The sequence below is a fragment of the Leptonychotes weddellii genome, chromosome 16 (genome assembly GCF_054177405.1).
Source record: "Leptonychotes weddellii isolate Sample4059 chromosome 16, ASM5417740v2, whole genome shotgun sequence".
Lineage (NCBI taxonomy): Eukaryota > Metazoa > Chordata > Mammalia > Carnivora > Phocidae > Leptonychotes > Leptonychotes weddellii.
This window is the reverse complement of record NC_138384.1, coordinates 38,428,637-38,452,091: the sequence shown is the minus strand read 5'-3', so window position 1 is coordinate 38,452,091 and position 23,455 is coordinate 38,428,637. Positions and strand designations below refer to the sequence as shown.

General features: G+C 38.7%; 2 protein-coding genes and 1 pseudogene across 5 annotated transcripts in view; all 3 read left to right on the top strand.

Moving 5' to 3' along the window:
- The window catches only part of ZNF567 (zinc finger protein 567), a 107,727-nt gene that overhangs the window by 4,264 nt on the left and 80,008 nt on the right, over nt 1-23,455 (top strand). The window lies entirely within an intron of this gene.
- On the top strand, nt 4,869-10,714 carry LOC102737959 (rab5 GDP/GTP exchange factor pseudogene; annotated as a pseudogene).
- On the top strand, nt 17,399-19,559 carry ZNF382 (zinc finger protein 382; the record flags this gene model as incomplete). Its single annotated transcript, XM_081807587.1, has 1 exon — nt 17,399-19,559. A coding segment is annotated over one exon (1,464 nt), but the record flags the coding sequence as incomplete, so codon positions are not given.

The window sequence follows — 23,455 nt, the reverse complement described above, 5'->3', positions numbered from 1 at the left end:
ACATCATTAGTTCTAGATGAAGTGTTCCATGATTCATTGTTTGTGCATAACACCCAGTGCTCCATGCAGAATGTGCCCTCCTCAATACCCACCACCAGGCTAACCCATCCTCCCACCCCCCTCCCCTCTAGAACCCTCAGTTTGTTTTTCAGAGTCCATCGTCTCTCATGGTTCGTCCACCCCTCCGATTTCCCCCGCTACATTCTTCCCCTCCCGCTACCTTCTTCTTCTTCTTTTTTTTTTCTTAACATATATTGCATTATTTGTTTCAGAGGTACAGATCTGAGAGATATTTTACTTCTACATTTGTATATGTTACTGCTTTCATTTCTTTTTCTTACTCTGTTGTACTGATTAGGATCTACAGTACAATGTTGAATAGAAGTGGTGACAGTGAGCATTCTTATCAGTTCACTAAATTTAGAAGGAAGACATTTAATATTTCATTCTTGAGCCTAATATTAACTGTAGGCTTTTCATAAGTGCTCTTTATTAAATTCTGGAAGTTCTTTTCCTAGTTTTCTGATTGTTTTAATTATGAATGTTGGTTTTTTTTGTTTTTGTTTTTGTTTTTTAAAGATTTTATTTATTTATTCGACAGAGAGCACAAGTAGGCAGAGAGGCAGGCAGAGGGAGAGGGAGAAGCAGACTCTCCACTGAGCAGGGAGGCCGACGCAGGGCTCGATCCCAGGACCCTGGGATCATGACCTGAGCCGAGGGCAGCCGCTTAACTGACTGAGCCATCCAGGCGCCCCATGAATGTTGTTTTTAACATGCTTTTTCTACACCTGTTGAGATGATCATATGATCTTTCTTCCTTAATCTATTACTATGTATATGACATTAATTAATTTGAATTTTAAACCAAATTTGGACTTCTGGGATGAACCCCAAATGGACAAGATGTATTATATCCTGCTTCTAGATTACTAATATTGGTTTGCTAATTTTCTAGCAAGTTTTTATGCATGATTTTACCAAGGATAGTGATCTGTAGTTTTCTTGTAATGTCCTTGAAAAGTTTTTGTATCAGAATTGTGTCAGTAATATCAAACAGGGGGTGTTCCCTCTTCATCTGTTTTCTTATAGGATTTGTGTAATATTGGTATTACTGCTTCCTTAAATGTTTGATGAAAATCACTGTTAAGTCATCTGGGCCTGCATTTTTATAATTCAAGACTTCTGCTTCCAGCCCTGAGGAAGTAACAGAGTCTGGAATTACACTCTTACAGGAAACAAAAAGAAAACTGGACAAAACTATTTTCAGATATTGAACAACAGGCAGCACAGGCCTGGATTCCTGAGAGAAGAGAAACAAATGAGATGAGCCCTACCTCATCCCAGGCTTTCATCTGAAAGCAGCTTCCAGACTACAGTACAGAGAAAGGAATCCAAAAAGAACCTGGCAATTTTACTGACTTGAGGAGACTGACCTTGGCATTCAAGGAGATTGAGGTGGCTAAAATTTCCAGGACATACTTCCCAAAAGAAATGAGCTATGCAGAAAAAGAGTTCCCCAAATCTGGAAAAGTTTCTCCTTGAGTCTTTGGCTAAATATAAGCCTGCACATGTATAGGTGAAACTCTGTGAGACTAGACAAAGACATGTTCTAAGGAAAATACAACTACCATGGTGTTGTAAGATGAACAATTCCCATAGCCTCCTGTACAAAGAATCATTTTATTTCTTTCGAGCCAGAATGGAGAGAACTTGTTGATAGAGGATGTTAGATAGACACCCTAGGAAGGCCACACCTAATAAATGGGGCTAGATTAGCCATAGGTTAAAGACTTTGCAAGATTTGCCATAAAAGAGCTTAAATGGGTGCCTGGTGGTTCAGTCGGCTAAGCGTCTGCCTTTGGCTCATATCATGATCCTGGTATCCTGGGATCAAGCCCCGCATTGGGCTCTCTACTCAGCGGGGAGTTGGCTTCTCCCTCTGCCCTCTTCCCCATGCGTGTTCTCTCTCTCTCTCAAATAAATAAAATCTTTTTAAAAATTTTTTTAAAAAGAGCTTAAACAAAAGCATCAAAAGGATTAAACCAACCCAAAAATAATTGCTATGTATCTGTTGGGTCCTCTAGAATGGAGATACTGAGATAGAGTTAGGAGTATAATAGATTTCTTAGAGGTACATCTATGAAATATAAAGGAGAAGAAAGTAAGATTGAACATAGAAGCCATTAGATCATGATACAGATCTGGAACCTATGGAAGGGAAGAGGGAGATGCTAACAGGTTTGGGCAGGGAGAGTCTCAGACCATTGTGCAGACCTGACAAAGTCTTAACCAACCTAACTGGTCTGAAGCAAAGACTGTCCATCTGAGGAGTCCCCCATGGAGAGAATAGCCAGCCTCTAGTACCTTCTCACTGTTCAGTCTTTGGATGGGAACTTCCTGGGGAAACTCTTGTTTGATTCATCATCTGAAGAGTATCCTGAAGATGCTAATAATTGCAGGCTGTCAGGTAACTACACTTCCTTTTTTTTTTTTTTTTAAGATTTTATTTATTTAGTTGAGAGAGTGAGTGAGAGAGCACAAGCAGGGGGAGCAGCAGAGGGAGAGGGAGAGGCAGGCTCCCTACTGAGCAGGGAGCCCAATGTGGGGCTCAATCCCAGGACCCTGGGATCATGACCTGGGCCGAAGGCAGACACTTAACCAACTGAGCCACCCAGGCACCAAGTAACTACACTTCTTGCACGTGAATGGCAAGTTCTCTCCTGAAGGGAGGTCGTGTGGGCAACTCTATGGCTGCCACGGAATGCCAGTAAAAGGACACTGCTCTTTATGAAAATACAACATGTGTTAAACTCAACAACATTAAACTGATAATGTCTGATATCCAATAAAAAATTATTAAACATATGAAGAAGAAGGAAAATATGACCCATAAACAGGGGGAACAAATCAGTCAATTAAAAAAAACCCACAAAACTAAGTCAATAAAAATCAGACCTAAAAAAGGTAGAGGTGGTGGAATTTGCAGACAAGGATGCTAAAAGAGTCATTATAAATGACCTCAATATCATAAAGGATGTAAAGCAAAAATGAACATAATGAGGCAAGATAGCAAAGATAGAAATAACCAAATGAAACATCTAAAGATGACGATTTAATATCTGAAATGAAAAGGAAGACCCAACTATGTGATGTATATTAAAAATATTAAATATAAAGACACAGGAAGGTGAAACATAAAAACATGAAAAATATATATCATACTCTTCTTGTGGTTGCCCAAAGTGAGGATGAAATTAACAACCTATCCCACTCACCCAAAATTTGACTTCAGATGTCAGGACTAAAATCTGACATAATGAGGCTTTCTGGGAAGAGCAAGGAAGATTCCCAGACTGGTCCTAAAATGGCTTGTGAGTGCAAGAGGGTGTGTCTGGGTTTCGTGTTTATTGTGGTTGGGGGGTAGGTTAGGTGAGGGTTCTACATGTGGGCTAGTGATTGCATAGTTTAAACTTTCTGCCAGCACCAACAGAAAGAGCATAAAAGCTCTCTTATTGGCTTGCCCAGGTGTGGGGCAAGAGGGGAAAAAAGGACAGGTCTAGGAAGTTGTCAGCAGTAAGACCTCAAAAATGGAATCAGACTCTATTACACATGCAAACACTAAGCATAAGAAAGTGGGAGTGGCTATACATCCAAGTAGATTTCAGAATACAGAATATTACAGTGATAGAGACACTTCATTAGAAGTCATAACAGTTCTAACAGAGCTTCAAAATACATCAGTGTTTCTCAGCTTTTTATCATTATCACTCCTCTAGAGAGTATTTTTAGAGATTTTTTTTCTAATTGCCCCCCATTAAATTTCAATACCATAATCTATGTTCTGTTGCCATTTGGAGGGCCACAGACTATTATAATATCTAAGAAACCTTTTTTCATTTCCCCATTATAAGTTTTGCTCCCTTGGGAGAAGCCCCCATTGAGAATGCATGAACTACATGAAACAAAACTGATAGACCTGAAAGGAGCAATGTAATTATAGCTTGAGATATAAACACCTCTCACTCAGTAATTGACAGAACAAAGAAAACAATAAGGTTATGGAATGCTTGAAAAACTATACAATCATTTGTATCTAGTTCATCTTTATAGAATATTTTACATGGAACATTCACCAAGAAAGACCATATATGCTGGGTCATAAAACAAGTATCAACAAATTGAAAAGAACTGAAATCATAATATGGACTCTGACCACAACAGAATTATATTTGAGCCTTGAACAACACAGGTTTGAATAGTGCAGGTCCACTTATATGTGTTTTTTTTTTTAATAAATACAGTATGTGCTGTACTGTATTTATAAAAAAGTACAGTCCTTATGATTTTTTAAATAATATTTTCCCTTGCTAATTTTATTCTAAGAATACAGTACATAATACATATAACATACAGAATATGTGCTGTTTATGTTATTGGTCAACAGTAGGCTATTGGCAGTTAAGTTTTGGGGAGAGTCAAATGTTATTTATGGATTTTCAACTGTGTGGGGGGTTGGTGCCCCAACCTCACATTGTTCAAGGATCAACTGTAATTCAATCAAAAATATCTCTATGTGTAAAACTAATGTAATGTTGTGTGTCGACTATACTTCAATCTTCAAAAAATGTATATCTAGGGCGCCTGGGTGGCTCAGTTGGTTAAGCGAGTGCCTTCGGCTCAGGTCATGATCCTGGAGTCCCGGGATCGAGTCCCACATCAGGCTCCCTGCTCGGCAGGGAGTCTGCTTCTCCCTCTGACCCTCTTCCCTCTCATGCTCTCTGTCTCTCATTCTCTCTCTCTCAAATAAATAAATAAAATCTTTAAAAAAAAATATTTAAAAAAAATAAAAAATAAAAAAAATATAAAAAATGTATGTCTAAATTTCCCAAACATTAGGAAATTAATCACCACATTTCCAAATCAGAGGAATCAGAGAAGAAATCCTAAAGTAAATTTAAAGATACTTTGAACTGAATGATAATTAAAACAATATACCAAAATTTGTGGGATGCAACTAAAGCAGCATTTTAATTTTTTATCCTTTTAAATCAGGGATCTAAACTGTCACCCAAAGTAACTAGAAAAAGAAAAATAAATTAAACTCAAACGTTAGTAAAAGGAGGGGTGCCTGGCTGGCTCAGTCAGAAGAGCATGCAACTCTTGGGGCGCCTGGGTGGCTCAGATGGTTAAGCATCTGCCTTCGGCTCAGGTCATGATCCCAGGGTCCTGGGATCGAGTCCCGCATCGGGCTCCCTGCTAGGCGGGGAGCCTGCTTCTCCCTCTCCCTCTGCCTCTCTCTCTCTCTGTGACTCTCATGAATAAATAAATAAAACATTAAAAAAAAAAGAAGAAGAGCATGCAACTCTTGATCTCAGGGTCAGGAGTTCAAGCCCCACATTGGATGTAGAGGTTACTTAAATAAACTTGAAAAGTTTTTTTTTAAAAGTTAGTAAAAGGAAAAAATAAAGACTAAAACAGAAATCAGTGAAATATATAACAGAATAATAATAGAGAAAATGAGTGAAGCCAAAAGCTGATTCATTAAAATAATTGATAAATTAATAAACCAGGGCACCTGGGTGGCTCAGTTGGTTAAGCGACTGCCTTCGGCTCAGGTCATGATCCTAGAGTCCCTGGATCGAGTCCCGCATCGGGCTCCCTGCTTGGCAGGGAGCCTGCTTCTGCCTCTGACCCTCCCCCCTCTCATGTGCTCTCTCTCTCTCATTCTCTCTGTCTCAAATAAATAAATAAAATCTTTAAAAAAAATTAATAAACCATAGCTAATATGGTTAATAACTTTTATACTAATAAGAAATAGAAGACACAAATTACCAATATTAAAAATTAAAGAGGCTGCATCACTACAGATCCTACAGACATTAAAAGGACAACTAGGGAATAAACAAGTAATTTTATATCAACAAATAGAGTAGGACAGGACACTTCCCAACTCATTTTATAACGCCAGCATTATCCACAACCAAAGGCACTATAAAAATAAAAAAACTACACACCAACATCATGAAGCTAGAAAAAAATCGTTAATAAGATATAAAACAGAACCTAGCAATATTTTAAAAGGATAAAACCTCATGACTAAAAAGAGCTTATCCCAGGAAAGCAAAGATGATTTGATATTCAGAAATCAGAGGCACAGTCAGTTAAGTGTCCAACTCTTGGTTTCGGCTCAGGTCATGATCTCAGGGTTGTGAGATTGAGCCCCACGTCAGGCTTCATGCTCAGTGCGGAGTCTGCTTGATATTCTCTCTCCCTCTGCCCCTCATGCCCATGTTCTGTCTTTCTAAAATAAATCTTTAAAAAAAATCAATCTATGTAATTCCCCATATAAAGGTGAAAAGAGGTCTAAAGTCAAGGATCTGAGGTGCCACTTAATGTAACTAGAAAAAAATTAAGGAGTAAAACCATGAAAGTATCTCAATAGGCATGGGAAAATAATTAAATTCAGTTCCTTTTATAAAGCCTTAGAACAGATTAGCAATCAAAAGGAATTTCCTCAGCTTCATTAAGGGTATCTTTGAAAAACTTATAGCCACCATCATACTCAAGGTAGAAAGCCTGAATGCTTTTCCTCTGAGATCAAAACAGAAAAGATGCCCACTATCACCACTTCTATTAAACATTGCACTAGACACAAGTCAGTACAATAAGGCAAGAAAAAGAAACTAAAACGCTAGCAATTAGAAAGGGAGCTATCTTCATTTGTAGGTGAAATGATTGTGTACCTAATAAATCCTAAGGAATCTCAAAAAGAACTGTTAGAGGAGAGAGGGCGGGCTGACAAGAGGGCGGGTTGTGGACTGGCGGAGCAGGGACCCACTCGAGCGACCCGCGGACAGCGGCGATCCCGACGCCCGTGGAGCCGCAGACCAGCAGGAAGAAGATGAGCCTTAAGTCTGAACGCCGAGGAATTCATGTGGATCAGCCAGAGCTCCTTTGCAAGAAAGGATGTGGTTACTATGGCAACCCTGCTTGGCAGGGTTTCTGCTCCAAGTGCTGGAGGGAAGAGCACCACAAAGCAAGGCAGAAGCAAATTCAGGAGGATTGGGAACTGGCAGAGCGACTTCAGCGGGAGGAGGAAGAGGCCTTTGCCAGCAGTCAGAGCGGCCCAGGGGCCCAGTCCCTCACATTTTCCAAGTTTGAAGAAAAGAAAACCAATGAGAAGATCCGCAAGGTTACCACAGTAAAGAAATTCTTCAGTGCTTCATCCAGGGTTGGATCAAAAACGGCAGAAATTCAGGAAGCAAAAGCTCCCAGTCCTTCCATAAACCGGCAAGCCAGCAATGAAACGGATAGTGTCTAAAGAGTTCATAGAATTTCTCAAGACCTTCCACAAGACAGGCCAAGAAATCTATAAGCAGACCAAGATGTTTTTTGGAAACAATGCATTACAAAAGGGATTTAAGCATTGAGGAACAGTCAGAGTGTACTCAGGATTTTTACCAGAATGTGGATGAAAGAATGCAGACTCGTGGAAAAGTGCCTTCAGAAAGAGTTGAGAAGATAATGGATCAGATCGAAAAGTACATTATGACTCGTTTCTATAAATTTGTGTTCTGTCCAGAAACTACAGATGATGAGAAGAAAGATCTCACTATTCAAAAGAGGATCAGAGCCCTGCTCTGGGTTACACCTCAGATGCTTTGTGTCCCTGTTAATGAAGAAATTTCAGAAGTATCTGATATGGTGGTGAAAGCAATCACAGACATCATTGAAATGGATTCAAAGCGTGTACCCCCAGATAAGTTGGCCTGCATCACCAAGTGCAGCAAGCACATCTTCAATGTCATTAAGATCACCAAGAATGAGCCAGCCTCAGCTGATGACTTTTTACCACCTCTAATCTACATTGTCTTGAAGGGCAACCCCCTACGCCTTCAGTCCAATATCCAGTATAGCACCCGCTTCTGCAACCCAAGCCGATTGATGGCTGGGGAGGATGGCTACTATTTCACCAATCTGTGCTGTGCTGGGGCTTTCATTGAGAAATTAGATGCTCAGTCTTTGAATTTAAGTCAGGAAGATTTTGATCTATACATGTCCGGCCAGACTTCTCCCAGGAAGCAGGAATCTGAGAATTGGTCTCCTGATGCTTGCTTAGGGGTTAAGCAAATGTATAAGAACTTGGATCTTCTGTCTCAGTTGAATGAAGGGCAAGAGGATCATGAGTGAAGCCAAGAAACTTGAAAAAGACCTAATAGAGTGGACGGATGGAACTGCAAAAGAGGTTCAAGACATTGTTGAGAAATATCCGCTTGAAATTAAACCCCCAAATCAATCTTTAGCAGCTTGTGACTCTGAAAATGTTGAAAATGATAAACTTCCTCCACCATTGCAACCTCAAGTTTATGCAGGATGATAAAAATTTACATGGGTAGTATTTATTTGAGCCTAAATTGTAGCTAGCCCTTACTACAGTCCATGATTGGGATCTAGACTATAACTTAATTGCTTATAAATGTCAAAGCATTTTTAAAGGTACAGTTTGTGGGGATTGTTTTGTTTGTTTTGTTTTTCCTGGCAGGGGAAGCTTAGTAAATAATAAAATACTATTTATTTGAGTTAAAAAAAAAAAAAAAGAACTGTTAGAACCAATAAGTAAATTAGCACATTCACAGAGTTCTTGTTTTAGAGCAAATTTGAAGAAACTTTGTCCAGTATTTCTACAATTATTTTTCTGTGCTATTCTCAATTACATTTTAAATAATTTTAACCTATTCTCTGTAGAGTTTATTAAGAAGTTTATATATTTTTTTTTAGTTTGGGTAATTTCTGTTAACCAGACTTCCAAAGTACTGATTCTTCATTCTCTTATGTTCCTATGCTGTTAAACTCATCCAGTGAATTTTGCGTTTAAGATACAAGGTTTTTAAAGTTTGCATTTCCTTATCTCTCCTGATTTCTCCATCTTTAACCGTATTTCCATCTTTTCTTGTAGATTTTGTAAGCATATTTATTACAGTTATTTTAAATTCCTTATCTTGTAATTTTAATGTAGAGGACATATATCAGTCTGATTCTGTTGACTGTTTTTTATCTTCTCTATTGGTCGTATTTTCCTGTTTCTTCTCAGGAAAACCTTGTAGATAATATGTTGTCAAGATGCTGGATTCTTTTTCTTCCTCTGAAGATTGAGTTTTCACCCAGAAGGCAGTTAAGTTACTGGTGGCTCACACTGATTCCTTTTTAAGATTGCTTTTATGTTTTTTAGATGATTTCTATTTCAGTTTCAGTTTTGCCTTTAGTTTTATGGTGTTTCTCTTAGTCCTGGGATGCAGTCTTTAGCCATTCTGGGGTTTCAGTAGAAAGACCAAGGGTTCCTCTCATCAGGTTCCTCTGACTTGGCACAGGACTGGTATTAAAAACTATTTTTCCAGAGCTAAACAGCTGCTGAAATCTTTAATCAATTCTCCCAGTGCTCCAGCTTTCTTTTCCCTTTGTGCTTTTTGCAGTCTTGACCTGTAGATGCAGTTAACCAAGGTTTTGAGGAGAGGTTTATGCTAATTTTGGGGTTTTCCTTCTATGACTTTTCCATTCTCAGATTTTGTCTTAAGGTTTTTTCCCTCAATTTATTCTAGTAGCCTTGAACTTGATCTCAGATTTTTCTGCACAGGATGACTCCTGCTTTCTCCCAGAGATCTATCTATCCCTTGTGTGCTGCACAAGCTACCAAGGCCCACAGTGGAAAACCTGGGTAAATGTAGATCTTAGGTAGTGTGGTTTCTTCCTTTTCAAATGTTATATCCACTTCAGTTTCTGCCTGCTTTTGATCACTCTTTAGTGCTTTAAAACAAGTTGGTCTTTTACAGCTGGTCCATAGTTTATCATTGTTATCAGCTGGAAGGTTGTTTTGAAACTAACTTCTTTGCCATTATCAGAATCTGGATATCTAGATAAGCAATTTCTCAAACATTTTAGTTTTGGGACTTGTTAATATTCTTAAAATTATTAAGGATTAAAAGAACTTTGTGCATGTGTCTGTGTACCTTATTAGAAATTAACACAAAAAATTTTTACTAATTCATTTTAAAACAATATAAAAATAATAAACTTATTACATGTTGACATAAAATCATATTTTTACAAAAATAACTATTTCCCAAAAGAAAAACAATAGTGACAAAAGTGGAATTGTTACATAATTGAAATTTATTTAATAAATAGCTGATTTTCACATCTGATTCTGTATTCAATTTGTTGTAAAATGTTGTTTGAATCATAATATATGAAGAAAACCTTCCTTCATGCATCATATGTAGTTTGAGTGAGAAATATTTTTTTAAAGATTTTATTTATTTGTCAGAGAGCGAGAGAGAGAAATAGAGAGCCAGCACAAGCAGGGGAAGTGGCAGGCAGAGAGAGAAGCAGGCTCCCTGCTGAGCAAGGAGCCTGATGCGGGACTCAATCCCAGGATCCTGGGATCATGACCTGAGCCGAAGGCAGATGCTTAACCAACTGAGCCACCCAGGTGTCCCTGAATGAGAAATATTTTAAGTGCCTTTTTAGATTGTCATAGATATTCTTCATTAATACTACATCCAAATGTAACAATTGGTAGTTCCTGAACAGTTAGTTGCAATATAGAACCTGAAACCATAACAATGAACTTTTGTGCCCTGCTCAGTGAGAAGCCTGCTTCTCCCTCTCCTCCCCATTCATGCTCTCTTCTCCCTATCTCTGTCACTCTCTCTCTCTCTCTCAAATAAATAAATAAAATCTTAAAAAAAAAATAGAGCTATCTTTTTCATCCCAAATCATCATCTAAAAAAAACCAACTACAACAACAAAAAACCCCATAAAATCCAATGGTCTACTTAAATGGATATTTTACCCATGCATTTTTTGGTAATATTATGTATTAATCATTTGGAAAGTAACAGTTCAGTGACATCTAACATCTTCCAAATTTTGACATATTTCTATATATAATATTAACTTTAAAAAAACACCAAAGGCTACATTTGTTAATATCATCAGAAATGTTATCAGAAAAGTCTTAAGAATTGGGAAGCTGACAAGCTCACAGTAGCAAATACAAGCTTTCCAACATAATGACCTTTATTTGAAAGCTTGAATTTTATCATTGGCTATAAATATTAGCATATGTTTTCCTTGAATTAACATGCTCACATTGTTCAAGCAAATACCTACCAGGGGCGCCTGGGTGGCTCAGTTGGTTAAGCGACTGCCTTGGGCTCAGGTCATGATCCTGGAGTCCCGGGATGGAGTCCCTCATCGGGCTCCCTGCTTGGCAGGGAGCCTGCTTCTCCCTCTGACCCTCCCCCCTCTCATGTGCTCTCTCATTCTCTCTCTCTCAAATAAATAAATAAAAATCTTTAAAAAAAAAAAAAAAAAAGAAAATATCTACCAGAAGGATGCCTGGGTGGCTCATTCGGTTAAGTATCTGCCTTCGGCTCAGGTCATAATCCCAGAGTCCCTGGATGGAGTCCTGCATCAGGCTCCTTGCTCAGTGGGGAGCCTGTTTCTCCATTTGCCTGCCGCTCCCCCTGCTTGTGCTCTCTCTCCCTCTGACAAATAAATAAAAGCAAAAAAAAAAAAAGGGCGGCTGGGTGGCTCAGTCGTTAAGCATCTGCCTTCGGCTCAGATCATGGTCCCACATCGGGCTCCCTGCTCTGCGGGAAGCCTGCTTCTTCCTCTCCCACTCCCCCTGCTTGTGTTCCCTCTCTCGCTGTGTCTCTCTCTGTCAAATAAATAAATAAAATCTTTAAAAAAAAAAAAAAGAAAATGTCTACCAGATAACCACGTTTGAATAATAATCAGTTGTACTCTCAAGTAAAAATGCTGTTCCACCAAAAGTAGATACAGATATCCCCTGCTTTTTAAAAGTTCATGTTTTGCCACTTTGGTTTTACTAAAGACCTCCATTAGTACCTGTTTTCACTAACCAAAAGAAATCCGAAGAGGATTTTTGCTTTTACAAAACAAGGTGAAAAGCAAAAATAACACTCAGTGTTTGCTTTGCAGCGAGCTGTAGAGGCACTGCCAAGCTCCTTCCCCGGAACTACACTCAGCATCTCAGCATCAGGCTGCCGTAGCTTTGAGCATCTGTGCTTTACCTCAGTTTATTGTGCACGTCCATTAGCACGATGTGTCAGAAAAGCTGAAGAGAGGTTATTTTTTGGATCTGGGAATGCTCAAAAATTTTTCTGTATAAATTAATAGTAGTTGCTTCTTCACTTTATGCCATTTCAGCTTATGAAAGGTTTCACAGGAACATTCTGTTTTTGGATGCAGCGGGAGGGGACGGAGGGCCCTGTATTCAGTTCTCAACTCAAATAATTACACCAGTACTTTTCCTCACAAAATACATTATACTCTGGTATGCAACAGAAGTGCTTTATGCATACGTCTTTAATCATCACACAGAATATTGAAAATATGTGTACTCAAGGGTGGAGATCTAATAAAATTAATGATTTCTTCCTGCTCTATCAAAAAAACAGTCTTACATGAAATCTTTTTTCTTATGGATTAGAAATGTAGTGATTACTATTATAGATTGGTGCAAGTGTTTTCATTTATGCTGATGTGCCAGCATTTTACCCACTGTATTAATCGTATTTTTAATCTTCTATATTTTATGATGTCTTGACAACTTTGGAGGGCCTTGCTGGCTGGGGAGAGATTACCCCTCCCAGAGCTAGCTAATTCGTAGAGACAGTAAACAACCTGTTGGTAAGCCCACATTTCATATAAAAACCAACAAATCCAAGTCCATACCCTCAACTATCTCCTTTACCTAAGTCTCACACACCAAGCCAACATTTCCCGTGCCCTAAATCACCCAGGGCCAGGTACATACAACTAAAGACCACCCCTGTAACCCATAGGCTCCAACACTGTTCAAAAAAGCAATCCTAAACTGTTTCTCCTGCCCTTTCCCATGCAAGCAAGTCCCATAAAAGGCTCTGGCATAGGCTTTCCCCTCTCTCCTTTCTGCCTCCTGACCAAGCCTGCTGCTCCTACATTTGACCCTACAAAGGAGGAAATGTACGGAAAATCATTTAATGGCATCAGCCTATGTCATCAGTTAGTCACCCTCATAAATTAAAATTCCATAAGTACAAATCAGACACCCATCTTAAAAAGACAGATGGAATGTTGTTATTAACAAAAATAGTTTTTATGGACTACCTCTCCCCCTCCCTGCCTCCCACATAAGGATCTCATATACTAAGGTCCATAAATCACACTTAGGGAACTGCTGGTTTAGGCCTTCTTGTTTTTCGTGTTTTTAACATTTCAGTCCTCTTTTTTCTTTTGTTTGGTCTCCTATTTATAGGCAGTCTTAAATCTATCCAAAAAGTAAAAAGAGAAATTATTGTCTAATATATCTTCCTCTTAGTTTTCATTTCCTTTCCTTTCTTTCCCTGGGCAGTGTCTTAACTATTTCTTGCAGTCAGGCTTACATCCTATTCTCACCATGACACCTGCCATCAGATTTCAAAATCCATATGCTGTGGACCTAAGATAATTTTAGTATCACTTTTTTTAAATAACTTTATTTCCAATAAGTTTCCATGTTCCATATCATAGTGCTCAGATTCCTGATTCCTACCCACCTTGATTTGGGTAAAAAAAAAAAACTAACTCATTTTAATTCTAGTTCCTGAGTGCCTTTTCACACCTTCATTTCTTTTCCTCCCTCCTTTATTGCCTAGGAAAATAAATATTTATTGAATAAATTGATTTTATTTCAGTGGTCTCTTGTTGATATCCTTAAAGGCTCTTTCTTCATCTTCAGTTCTTGCTTTTATAAGAGTCCTATAAGTTGGGGCACCTGGGTTGTTGAGTTGATTAAGTATCCGATTCTTGGTTTCCACTCAGGGAACTCAGGTTTTGGTCTCCTTGTGGGGTCTAGCTTTGTGTCAGGCTCTGGACTCAGCGTAGAGTCTGCTTGGGATTCTCTTGCCCTCTCCCTCTGCATATCCCCCTCCCCACTTGCACGTCCGCCATGCTCTCTCTTAAAAAAAAAAAAAAAAAAAGTTCTGTAAACTAATCTGATCCATTCTCAAGTTGTGGTTTTCTTGTTTTTTATGTGAATGGCTTTCAAATAGACATTTTCAGCCCACTTCTCTCATTTGAACTCTAGTGTATATTTTGATCTTCCTAGATCAATACAACAATCAGTTGTGTCATACCTGTGATTATTGATTTTTTAAAAGATTTATGGGGCACCTGGGTGGCTCAGTCACTTAAGCAGCTGCCTTCGGCTCGGGTCATGATCCCAGGGTCCTGGGATCAAGCCCTGTGTCGGGCTCCTTGCTCAGCAGGGAGCCTGCTTCTCCCTCTCCCTCTGCCTGCTGCTCCCCCTGCTTGTGCTCTCTCTCTCTCACTATCTCTCTCTGTATGTCAAATAAATAAATAAAATCTTTTTAAAAAAAGATTTTATTTGTCAGAGAGCATGCACAGTATACACAAGACCACCCTCACTTTTGACACCAGCTGTAAGTTCGGGGGTCCCCAAGACTACTGCTAGTATCAACAATATGCTATAAGGATCCATGGAACTTACTGAAAGCTATTATGTTCACAATTAACAGTTTATTACAGAAGAAAAAATACAGATTAGAATCAGTCAAGCAGAAAGGGCAGAGTCCAGGAAAGTATCAAACATGAAGCTTTTAGTAGACCTCTCTCTGTGGAATCATGGGCAAAATTACCTTGCTGGTGTGACAATACATACAGAATATTGCCAACCAGGGAAGCATCACCTGAGCCCCTTGTCCAGAGTTTATATCGGGGCTCCATAACATAGGCATGATTAACTGTACATGTAGCCAGTCTCAGTTTTCAGCCCCTTTAGAGGTCAAGCTGATACTGTTTGACCCAAAGCACGCACCCTAAATCACACTCTTGGTGTGGCTCAAAGACCTCACACTAAATTACATTGTGACTTACTAGCTGGCCAAATGCTCCCAGGCAAACAAATACATATTCCAAGGGCTTAGAAGATTACTTCTCAGAAGCCAAAGGCTAATGTCAGATGTCTCTTTGGGCAAGGTTATATTCTTTACTATACAATACAATATGTATATCATTTAGTTAAAAGATCAAGTTTCACTTCCTCTGTGAAATGTTCCTTGACTTCTCCAGACCATGTTCAATTCCTTTTTTTCTGCATTCACATTCTACTTATGTCTGTAAATTGCAAACAGACACATTCTCTGGTATGATCAAGCTTCTTTTCCCATCCGAACAGTTGCCCCAAAAAAAGGTTCTTTTACTTTTCATTACTGTAGTTTGTAACAGAGGCTAGATATCCAATAGTTACCTAACTATCGTTGATTCCATGCAAGGAAAACATCTTTCCTATCCATTCAGAAATCATTTAATGATAATTTATTTATTTATTTATTTATTTATTTATTTGACAGAGAGAGAATGAGAGAGCACATGAGAGGGGGGAGGGTCAGAGGGAGAAGCAGACTCCCCGCCAAGCAGGGAGCCCGATGCGGGACTCGATCCAGGGACTCCAGGATCATGACCTGAGCCGAAGGCAGTCACTTAACCAACTGAGCCACCCAGGCGCCCCAATAATTTCTTTTAAATATACATGCCAAGAGGCACGTGGGTGGCTCAGTCGGTTAAGCATCTGCCTTCGGCTCATGTCATGATCCAGGGGTCCTGGGATCGAGTCCTGCATCAGGCTCCCTGCTTGGCGGGGAGCCTGCTTCTCCCTCTGCCTCTGCTGCTCCCCCTGCTTGTGCTCTGTCTCTCTCAAATAAATAAATAAAATCTTTAAAATAAATAAATATATATATATATACATGCCAAGATCACATCCCTTTATCTCAGATAACCGTGTGTTAACATATATTCAGAAGATAGTCAATAAAATATTGACATCCAAGAGCATAAGTTTTAGTTGGGAAGGCAATATTATCAAATTGAGCATTTTACATATAATATTTATATTAAAAGAGCAGGTTGTTGAAAGAGTTCTTGAAACGGATGGTCCAGACTATAATTATAATCTAATTTCAGACAAATTCGACATTAAAGGATACAAATAATATATGAAGGCTTTTCGATAAATTGAATAGTAGAATGTCCCTGCAGGTGGTTAAGGTCCTTAGAAAGATGATGTTACTCCAGTTACTAATACAGATTAGTTTTAGTGTGTTCTAGAACTGCACATAAATGGAATTTTATAATATATACTCTTTTGCATAAAGCTTTCACTCTGAAAAATGAGATTCATCTCTTTCCATTGTGTATCAGTAGATTTTTTTCTTTTTTATTGGTAAGTAGTATCACATTATATACATACATGACACAATATTACCAATTACCTTTTGATGAGTACTTGGGCAGTTACCAGTTAAGGGCTATTATAAATAAGACACAAGTCAAGGGTAAGATGAATCCATATTTAAAATTACCCTACTAGAAATGGGTGGTAGTAAGGGAACAATAATCAGATATAGCCAAGAATTATAAGAAAAATAATAGAGTTAAAAAAAAAGAAAAGAAAAATATTAGAGTCGGTCAGTGCTGTAAACATACAGTTGAAGAATCTAGGCCTTCACATTCCCCATAGGGAATAGATAGCAGAGTTAAGGTATGTTACTGCATTGGGAGGAAAACTTAAACCCATCCTTCCTGAAAACTGAAAAAGTAATTCAGAAAATGAAAGGAGGAAAAGTTAGAACTGATGGTCAGGAGAATTTAGTTATTGACCATCTCTGCAAGAATAAATCGATGGTAACAGCAGTCAGAATACAACAGTGATTATATTCATGTTTCAAGTATGCTTTGTTGTCTGGTTTATTTTACAACTCCTAATGGAAATAGGTTTCCGAAAGTCTTCCCTTTCAAAAGAAAATAAGTTGTGTGGAGAGTTAGGGCCTAGGCTATAAATAGTGTTTCTCTCAACATTAGGAAAGGAGTGCTTGAGAAAGTTCATTTGCCATGGATGGGTTACATGCAAGTGAGGAAGAAACAAATGGAAGTATTTTATAACACATATTTAGGCATGAGGGAATAATATTTAGGCTTTCATTTCTACCTGAACATTTTCCTTGCTTACTGGTTAGTACCCTTAATAAGCTCACTCCATTATTTCTGAATCTGCCCGTTCCAAGAACAATCCCACTTTCATCATCCTTTGTCTTCTGTTTACTTGTCCTTGTGTTTATTATACCTGCTCAACGTAGTTTATATTTACAATATGCCAAAGATATGAGTGTTCTTTTCTTATGCCAACTTTTCCTCATTTTAACTGTGTAGCAGGATTTGTGTTTATGTCATATGAATTTTCCTACGAAGAGGTATTTTATTTTGGCCCTTGTATAGACCACAATAGTGAGGCTGACAGTTGCACAATGGGTTGTTTGTATATACATCCAATCCATAACATTTATGTGAAAACTTACAATGTTGTTATTCTTTTCTAGAAGAAGATGGAAAAACTGAAGATGTTTTAGTGAAGTTCAAAGAATACCAAGACAGGCACTCCAGATCAGTCATATTCATCAACCACAAAAGACTAGTTAAGGAAAGAAGTAATATTTTTGGGAAAACACTTACTGTAGGCAAGAACCGTATTATTTCAAAAACAACGCTACGTGAATATAAGCCTGATGGAAAGGTTTTAAAAAATATTTCGGAATTAGTCAGTAGAAATATAAGCCCTGTAAGAGAGAAATTTGGTGAGAGTAATGGATGGGAGAAATCATTCCTCAATACTAAGAATGAGAAAATTCATACTACAGTGAATCTCTATAAACAAACAGAAAGGAGTCTGAGTGGTAAACAAGAGCTTATTCAACATCAGAAGTTTCAAACTCCTGAGCAATCATTAGATCATAATGAATGTGAAAGATCCTTTCTTATGAAAGGAATGTTATTTACACAGACCCGAGCTCACAGAGGAGAAAAACCCTTTGAATACAATAAAGATGGAATAGCCTTAATCGAAAAGTCAAATCTCAGTGCCCATTCACAAACTCTTATTGAGAAGAAACCCCATGCATACAGCAAATACGGGAAGTTCCTTTGCAGGAAGTCTGTTTTTATCGTGCATCAGAGATCTCAAACAGAAGAGAAACCCTTTCAGTGTCCTTACTGTGGGAATAACTTTAGAAGGAAGTCATATCTCATTGAACATCAACGAATTCACACAGGTGAGAAACCTTATGTTTGCAATCAATGTGGGAAAGCTTTCCGTCAAAAGACAGCCCTCACTCTACATGAGAAAACACATATAGAGGGGAAGCCCTACATCTGTATGGATTGTGGGAAGTCCTTCCGCCAGAAGGCAACTCTCACTAGACATCACAAAACACATACAGGGGAGAAAGCCTATGAATGTACTCAGTGTGGAAGTGCTTTTAGAAAGAAGTCATACCTCATTGATCATCAGAGAACTCACACAGGAGAGAAACCATATCAATGTAATGAGTGTGGGAAGGCATTTATCCAGAAGACAACTCTCACTGTACATCAGAGAACTCACACAGGAGAGAAACCCTATATTTGCAGTGAATGTGGGAAGTCCTTCTGCCAAAAGACAACCCTCACTCTCCATCAAAGAATTCACACTGGGGAAAAACCGTATATTTGTAATGAATGTGGGAAGTCCTTCCGCCAGAAGGCAATCCTCACTGTTCATCAGAGAATACATACAGGAGAGAAATCCAATGGATGTTCTCAGTGTGGGAAAGCCTTTAGTAGGAAATCAAACCTCATTCGCCACCAGAAAACTCACACAGGAGAGAAACCGTATGAATGTAAAGAATGTGGGAAGTTCTTCAGTTGTAAGTCAAACCTCATTGTACATCAAAAAACTCACAAGGTAGAAACCTTGGGAATTCAGTAAAGGATATGACTTTTTGGTAAAAACTTTTGAAGTCATAGTAAACCCTGTACATGATGTAGCTTGCAAATATAATAATATTCAACAGTTTTAGGTACTATTCCACAAATTTACCTACTGTTTGTGAGCCTATATAACAAAGAATGACTAGACAAATGACAATAGTCATTGAAAATACCGCCCTAAATTTTTTATTATTAGATTCAGCAGGCATAAGCTTCCTCTGTCAAGTTTCTACAAACATTTAAAATTGCTTATTTTCAATTTCAAAACATACCTTGTTGTGACCCACTAATAAGGAGTTGACCAACTGGCAGTGGTCTGTGGACCACACTGTGAGCGGAGGTGTTTTAAAGAAAGGAAGTGTGAACTGTATTTCTCGTTGGAAATATGAAATAAAAATTAGTTGTTACCTCCTCAAAATTTACCACAGTTCTGACTTCTAACATTATAAATTAGGTTTTGCTTATTATGAACCTTTATATAAATTGGATTATACATCATGTATTCTTTTATATATGGCTTGTTTCATTCATCATTATGTCTGTAAGACTCATTAGTGCATGCAGCAGTTCATTTATTTCTATTCTATATAGAATTCCATCATATGATTAAATGACAATTTATCCAATCTACTCTTGATGGACTTTTTCATTATTTACAGTTTAGGGTCATAATAAATAATGCCTCTGTGAATATATTTGTTTTTTGGTGTACATATGTTCATTTCTCTTGTTTTCATACTAGGAATGGAATTGCTGGGTCCTGGAGCATATTTGTTTGGTCAGCTTTGGTAGATATTACCAAACAACTCAGAACTTTCACAGCATGAGATAATTCACTCTGAAGGAAAACAACTGTGAATATAAGCGATATGGTGATGGTTCCAACCAGAGAATTCATGCTAGAGGGAAATTCTACAAATATGAAAACTGAGAATCCAATTATAATGCATGTATAAAAACTTTTAGCCACAGCCCAAACTGTAATATAATACCAAACAAATGTAATAAATGTGAGATTGCCTCCAAAAGTCATACGCAGGAAAGGAAGGCTCCTAGTAGGCTTCCTTGCGTTAGAGAGTTCTAACGGGAGAAAAATCCTATGAGTATAGTAAAGAGAACAGGGGATAATAGCTTTTACCTATGGCCTATATCTTGCTGGATGTATAAAAATGATGAATATGGAAAAGCTTATGGTTCAAATCATACACAACACCATGGAATTCACATTGGATGGGAACTCTTTAAATGAAATGATCATAAGGGGTGCCTGGGTGGCTCAGTCAGTTGAGTGTCCAACTCTTGATTTTGGCTTAGGTCATGGTCTCAGTGTCGTGAGATCAAGCCCCGAGTCAGGCTCCACCCACAGGAGCCTGCTTGGGATTTCTCTCTCCCTCTATCCTTCCCCACAACCCCCAACACACGTGCTCTCTCTAGAAAAAAAAAATAATAATAATGATCATAAGAATGACTTTAGCCATAGCTCACTCCTTATACAACATCAAAAAATTTATACTAGGGGCGCCTGGGTGGCTCAGTCGTTTAAGCGGCTGCCTTCGGCTCAGGTCATGATCCCAGGGTCCTGGGATTGAGTCCCGCATCGGGCTCCCTGCTCCGCAGGAAGCCTGCTTCTCCCTCTCACACTCCCACTCCCTCTGCTTGTGTTCCCTCTCTCGCTGTGTCTCTCTCTGTCAAATAAATAAATAAAATCTTTAAAAAAATAATAAATAAATAAATAAATAAAAATTTTATACTAAAGAAAGGAAAATTTAAAAAGGGAATAGATGAGGCTTGGAACTCTAACTCTGGGGAAAGCTGCTTCCAGGAAGAAGTCTAACCATACTGAGATTATAATGCTAGAGAGTCTACATGCTATAATGCTAGAGAGCACTTGGTTAATAGCCCCAGCTAAGCTCCCAGCCCTCATCCAGTAACATCTGTCAACTAAATGAGCCATCTGGGACACCTAATCAAGTCTTCAGATAACTGTAGCCCCTACTAACATCCAACTGGAACCACCTGAAAGACCCCAAGCAAGAACTGCTCAGCTAAAGCCTTCTCAAATTCCTGACTCACAAAATGGTTACATTTTAAAAATTAAATTGGATTGATTAAAAGAAAGGGAAAATAGGGGCACCTGGGTGGCTCAGATGGTTAAGCATCTGCCTTTGGCTCAGGTCATCATCTCCAGGTCCTAGGATCGAGCCCCACATCGGGCTCTCTGCTCAGCAGGGAGTCTGCTTCTCCCTCTTCCTCTTCTTCTCCCCACTGCTCCTGCTCTCTCTCTCTCTCTCTCAAATGAATAAATAAAAAAATTCTTAAAAAAAGGAAAATAATCTCTGAATGTCTATATTATAAAATAATGGTATGAACATTTGGATTCAGAGTCAATGAGCAAAAGTGTGGCGACCACTAGGAGATTTTTGGCATGAAAAAAAAATCCTGATACACAGTTGAAGATTGGCTGTATTTTTTGTTTGTAATTACATACATAAATAACAACTCGATGAAGGGTTCATATGCTATCTTTCTTATTTTCCGGCAGTAAATTATACTTATCAACTTGGTTAGCTTAGCTATGCAAATGCATTCTTCACAATTTTGCGAAAATGAAAATAGCCCCAAAAGACCTACTGTGGATAATGCAGGGTAACAAGTCTATCTTTGAAAGATCCTGTGCAGGGGCGCCTGGGTGGCTCAGTCGTTGGGCATCTGCCTTCTGCTCAGGTCATGATCCCAGGGTCCTGGGATCGAGCCCTGCATCGGGGTCCCTGCTCTGCTGGAAGCCCACTTCTCCCTCTCCCATTCCCCCTGCTCGTGTTCCCTCTCTCGCTGTGTCTGTCAAAAAATAAATAAAACTTAAAAAAAAAAAAAAGATCCTGTGCAGAGTCATTTCCCTGATGTTCCATGAACTAAGATGCAGAGAGAAATCAAGATATGGAGATAAGGGGGCACCTGGGTGGCTCAGTTATTTAGTCATCTGCCTTTGGTCGGGTTATTTTCCCGGAGTCCTGGGATCGAGCCCTGCGTTGGGCTCCTTGCTCAGCGGGGAGCCTGCTTCTGCCTCTCCCTCTCCCTCTGCCTGCTGCTCTCCCTTGCTTGTGCTCTCTCTCAAATAAATAAATAAAGTCTTTCTGAAAAAAAAAAGATATGGAGATAAGTACAGCCACGTCCCTGTAGAAGGTACTTTCAATGCTTTGAAAAAAGTCTAAATGAATTTTTGCTTTCTAACAGCTATTCACATATAAGCTGCTTCTTAGAAAAAGCAGGCCCAATATTTTATGTTTTGGTGTGAAACAGCATTGGGCTATGTTCCATACTCCTATATTAAGATTTCTTTTGAAGAAGTTGGGCATGTTCTTTTTCATTAATTTTTATGTATATTTTATGAATAGATAAATATATGAAATGAGGACTTTTCAACTAACCTATTGGTGAGTGAAGTTTGGGCAGCTCTTAGGAGTGAATATGATTTTGGATTACTCCTAAATATATATAACAGAATAGGAACTAATTCACAAATTCATATTTTATACACCTAACTGCAAGGTCATGAGACAAAAGATGGTTGACCTGTGCAAAGATTCCATCAGTCCAAAGGACTGACAAGACTCCACAGAGCATATCCATGTAATGCTTTCATTTAAAAGCAAAAGGGGGGTGCCTGGGTGACTCAGTTAAGCATCTGACTCATGATCTCAGCTCAGATCTTGATCTCAGGGATGTGAGTTCAAGCCCCACATTGTGGAGCCTACTTAAAAAAATAAATAATAAAAATATAATAAATAAAACCAAAGGATGTGGCTCACTAAGAGAAAGAAAAGGTAGGTGAGTAATTAGGGAGTCAGAATTATTCACATGCAACCTCCCCAGTGTCCTTATTCACATCCAGACTGCACTTTTTCTCCAGGTTGAACCACTAAGATCTGTGTGAATCTTTACTTTGGGAGAGCTCAAGGCAGAAGTTCCCTGCAAGGGCTTTTATGCCCGTCTGTTCACTCATTACATAATCAAGCTAGGCTTTCTAATCATTTACTTGATAAACAAATTGGCTCTGGGGATCTACAGGGGAGCTTTAGACTTTAAATAGCACCTCACATATCTCTGCCCTTATCTCAATCAAGGGTCAATGCCAGACACCCAAGCATCATGAACATAATGTTAGAGCTTTTCTAACTAACTACTGTTAATCTTTCTCCTATCCTTCTCCAAAGGAAACTATGGCCACTTACCAAGGTAGCTGCATTGGGGAAAAAGAAATAATCATACTTTTTAGGAATTACTGAACACTGGGTTGAATTGACTCAAGTTTCTGGAAACCCAAAATGTCACTGTGGTCCATCAGTTACAGTCGGGGCTAATGGAGGTCAGGTGACCAATGGAATTTTAGCTCAAGGCTGTCTCACAGTGAGCCCATTGGTCTCTCAGCCCATCTTGTGGTTATTTCCCCAGTTCCAAATGCGTAATTGGAATAGACATACTTGGCAACTAACAGAACCCCATATTAGTTCTCTGACCTGTGGGGTGAGGGTTATTATGGTAGGGAAGGCCAACTGGAAGCCTTTGTAGGTATAACTGCCTCTACCCACAAAAA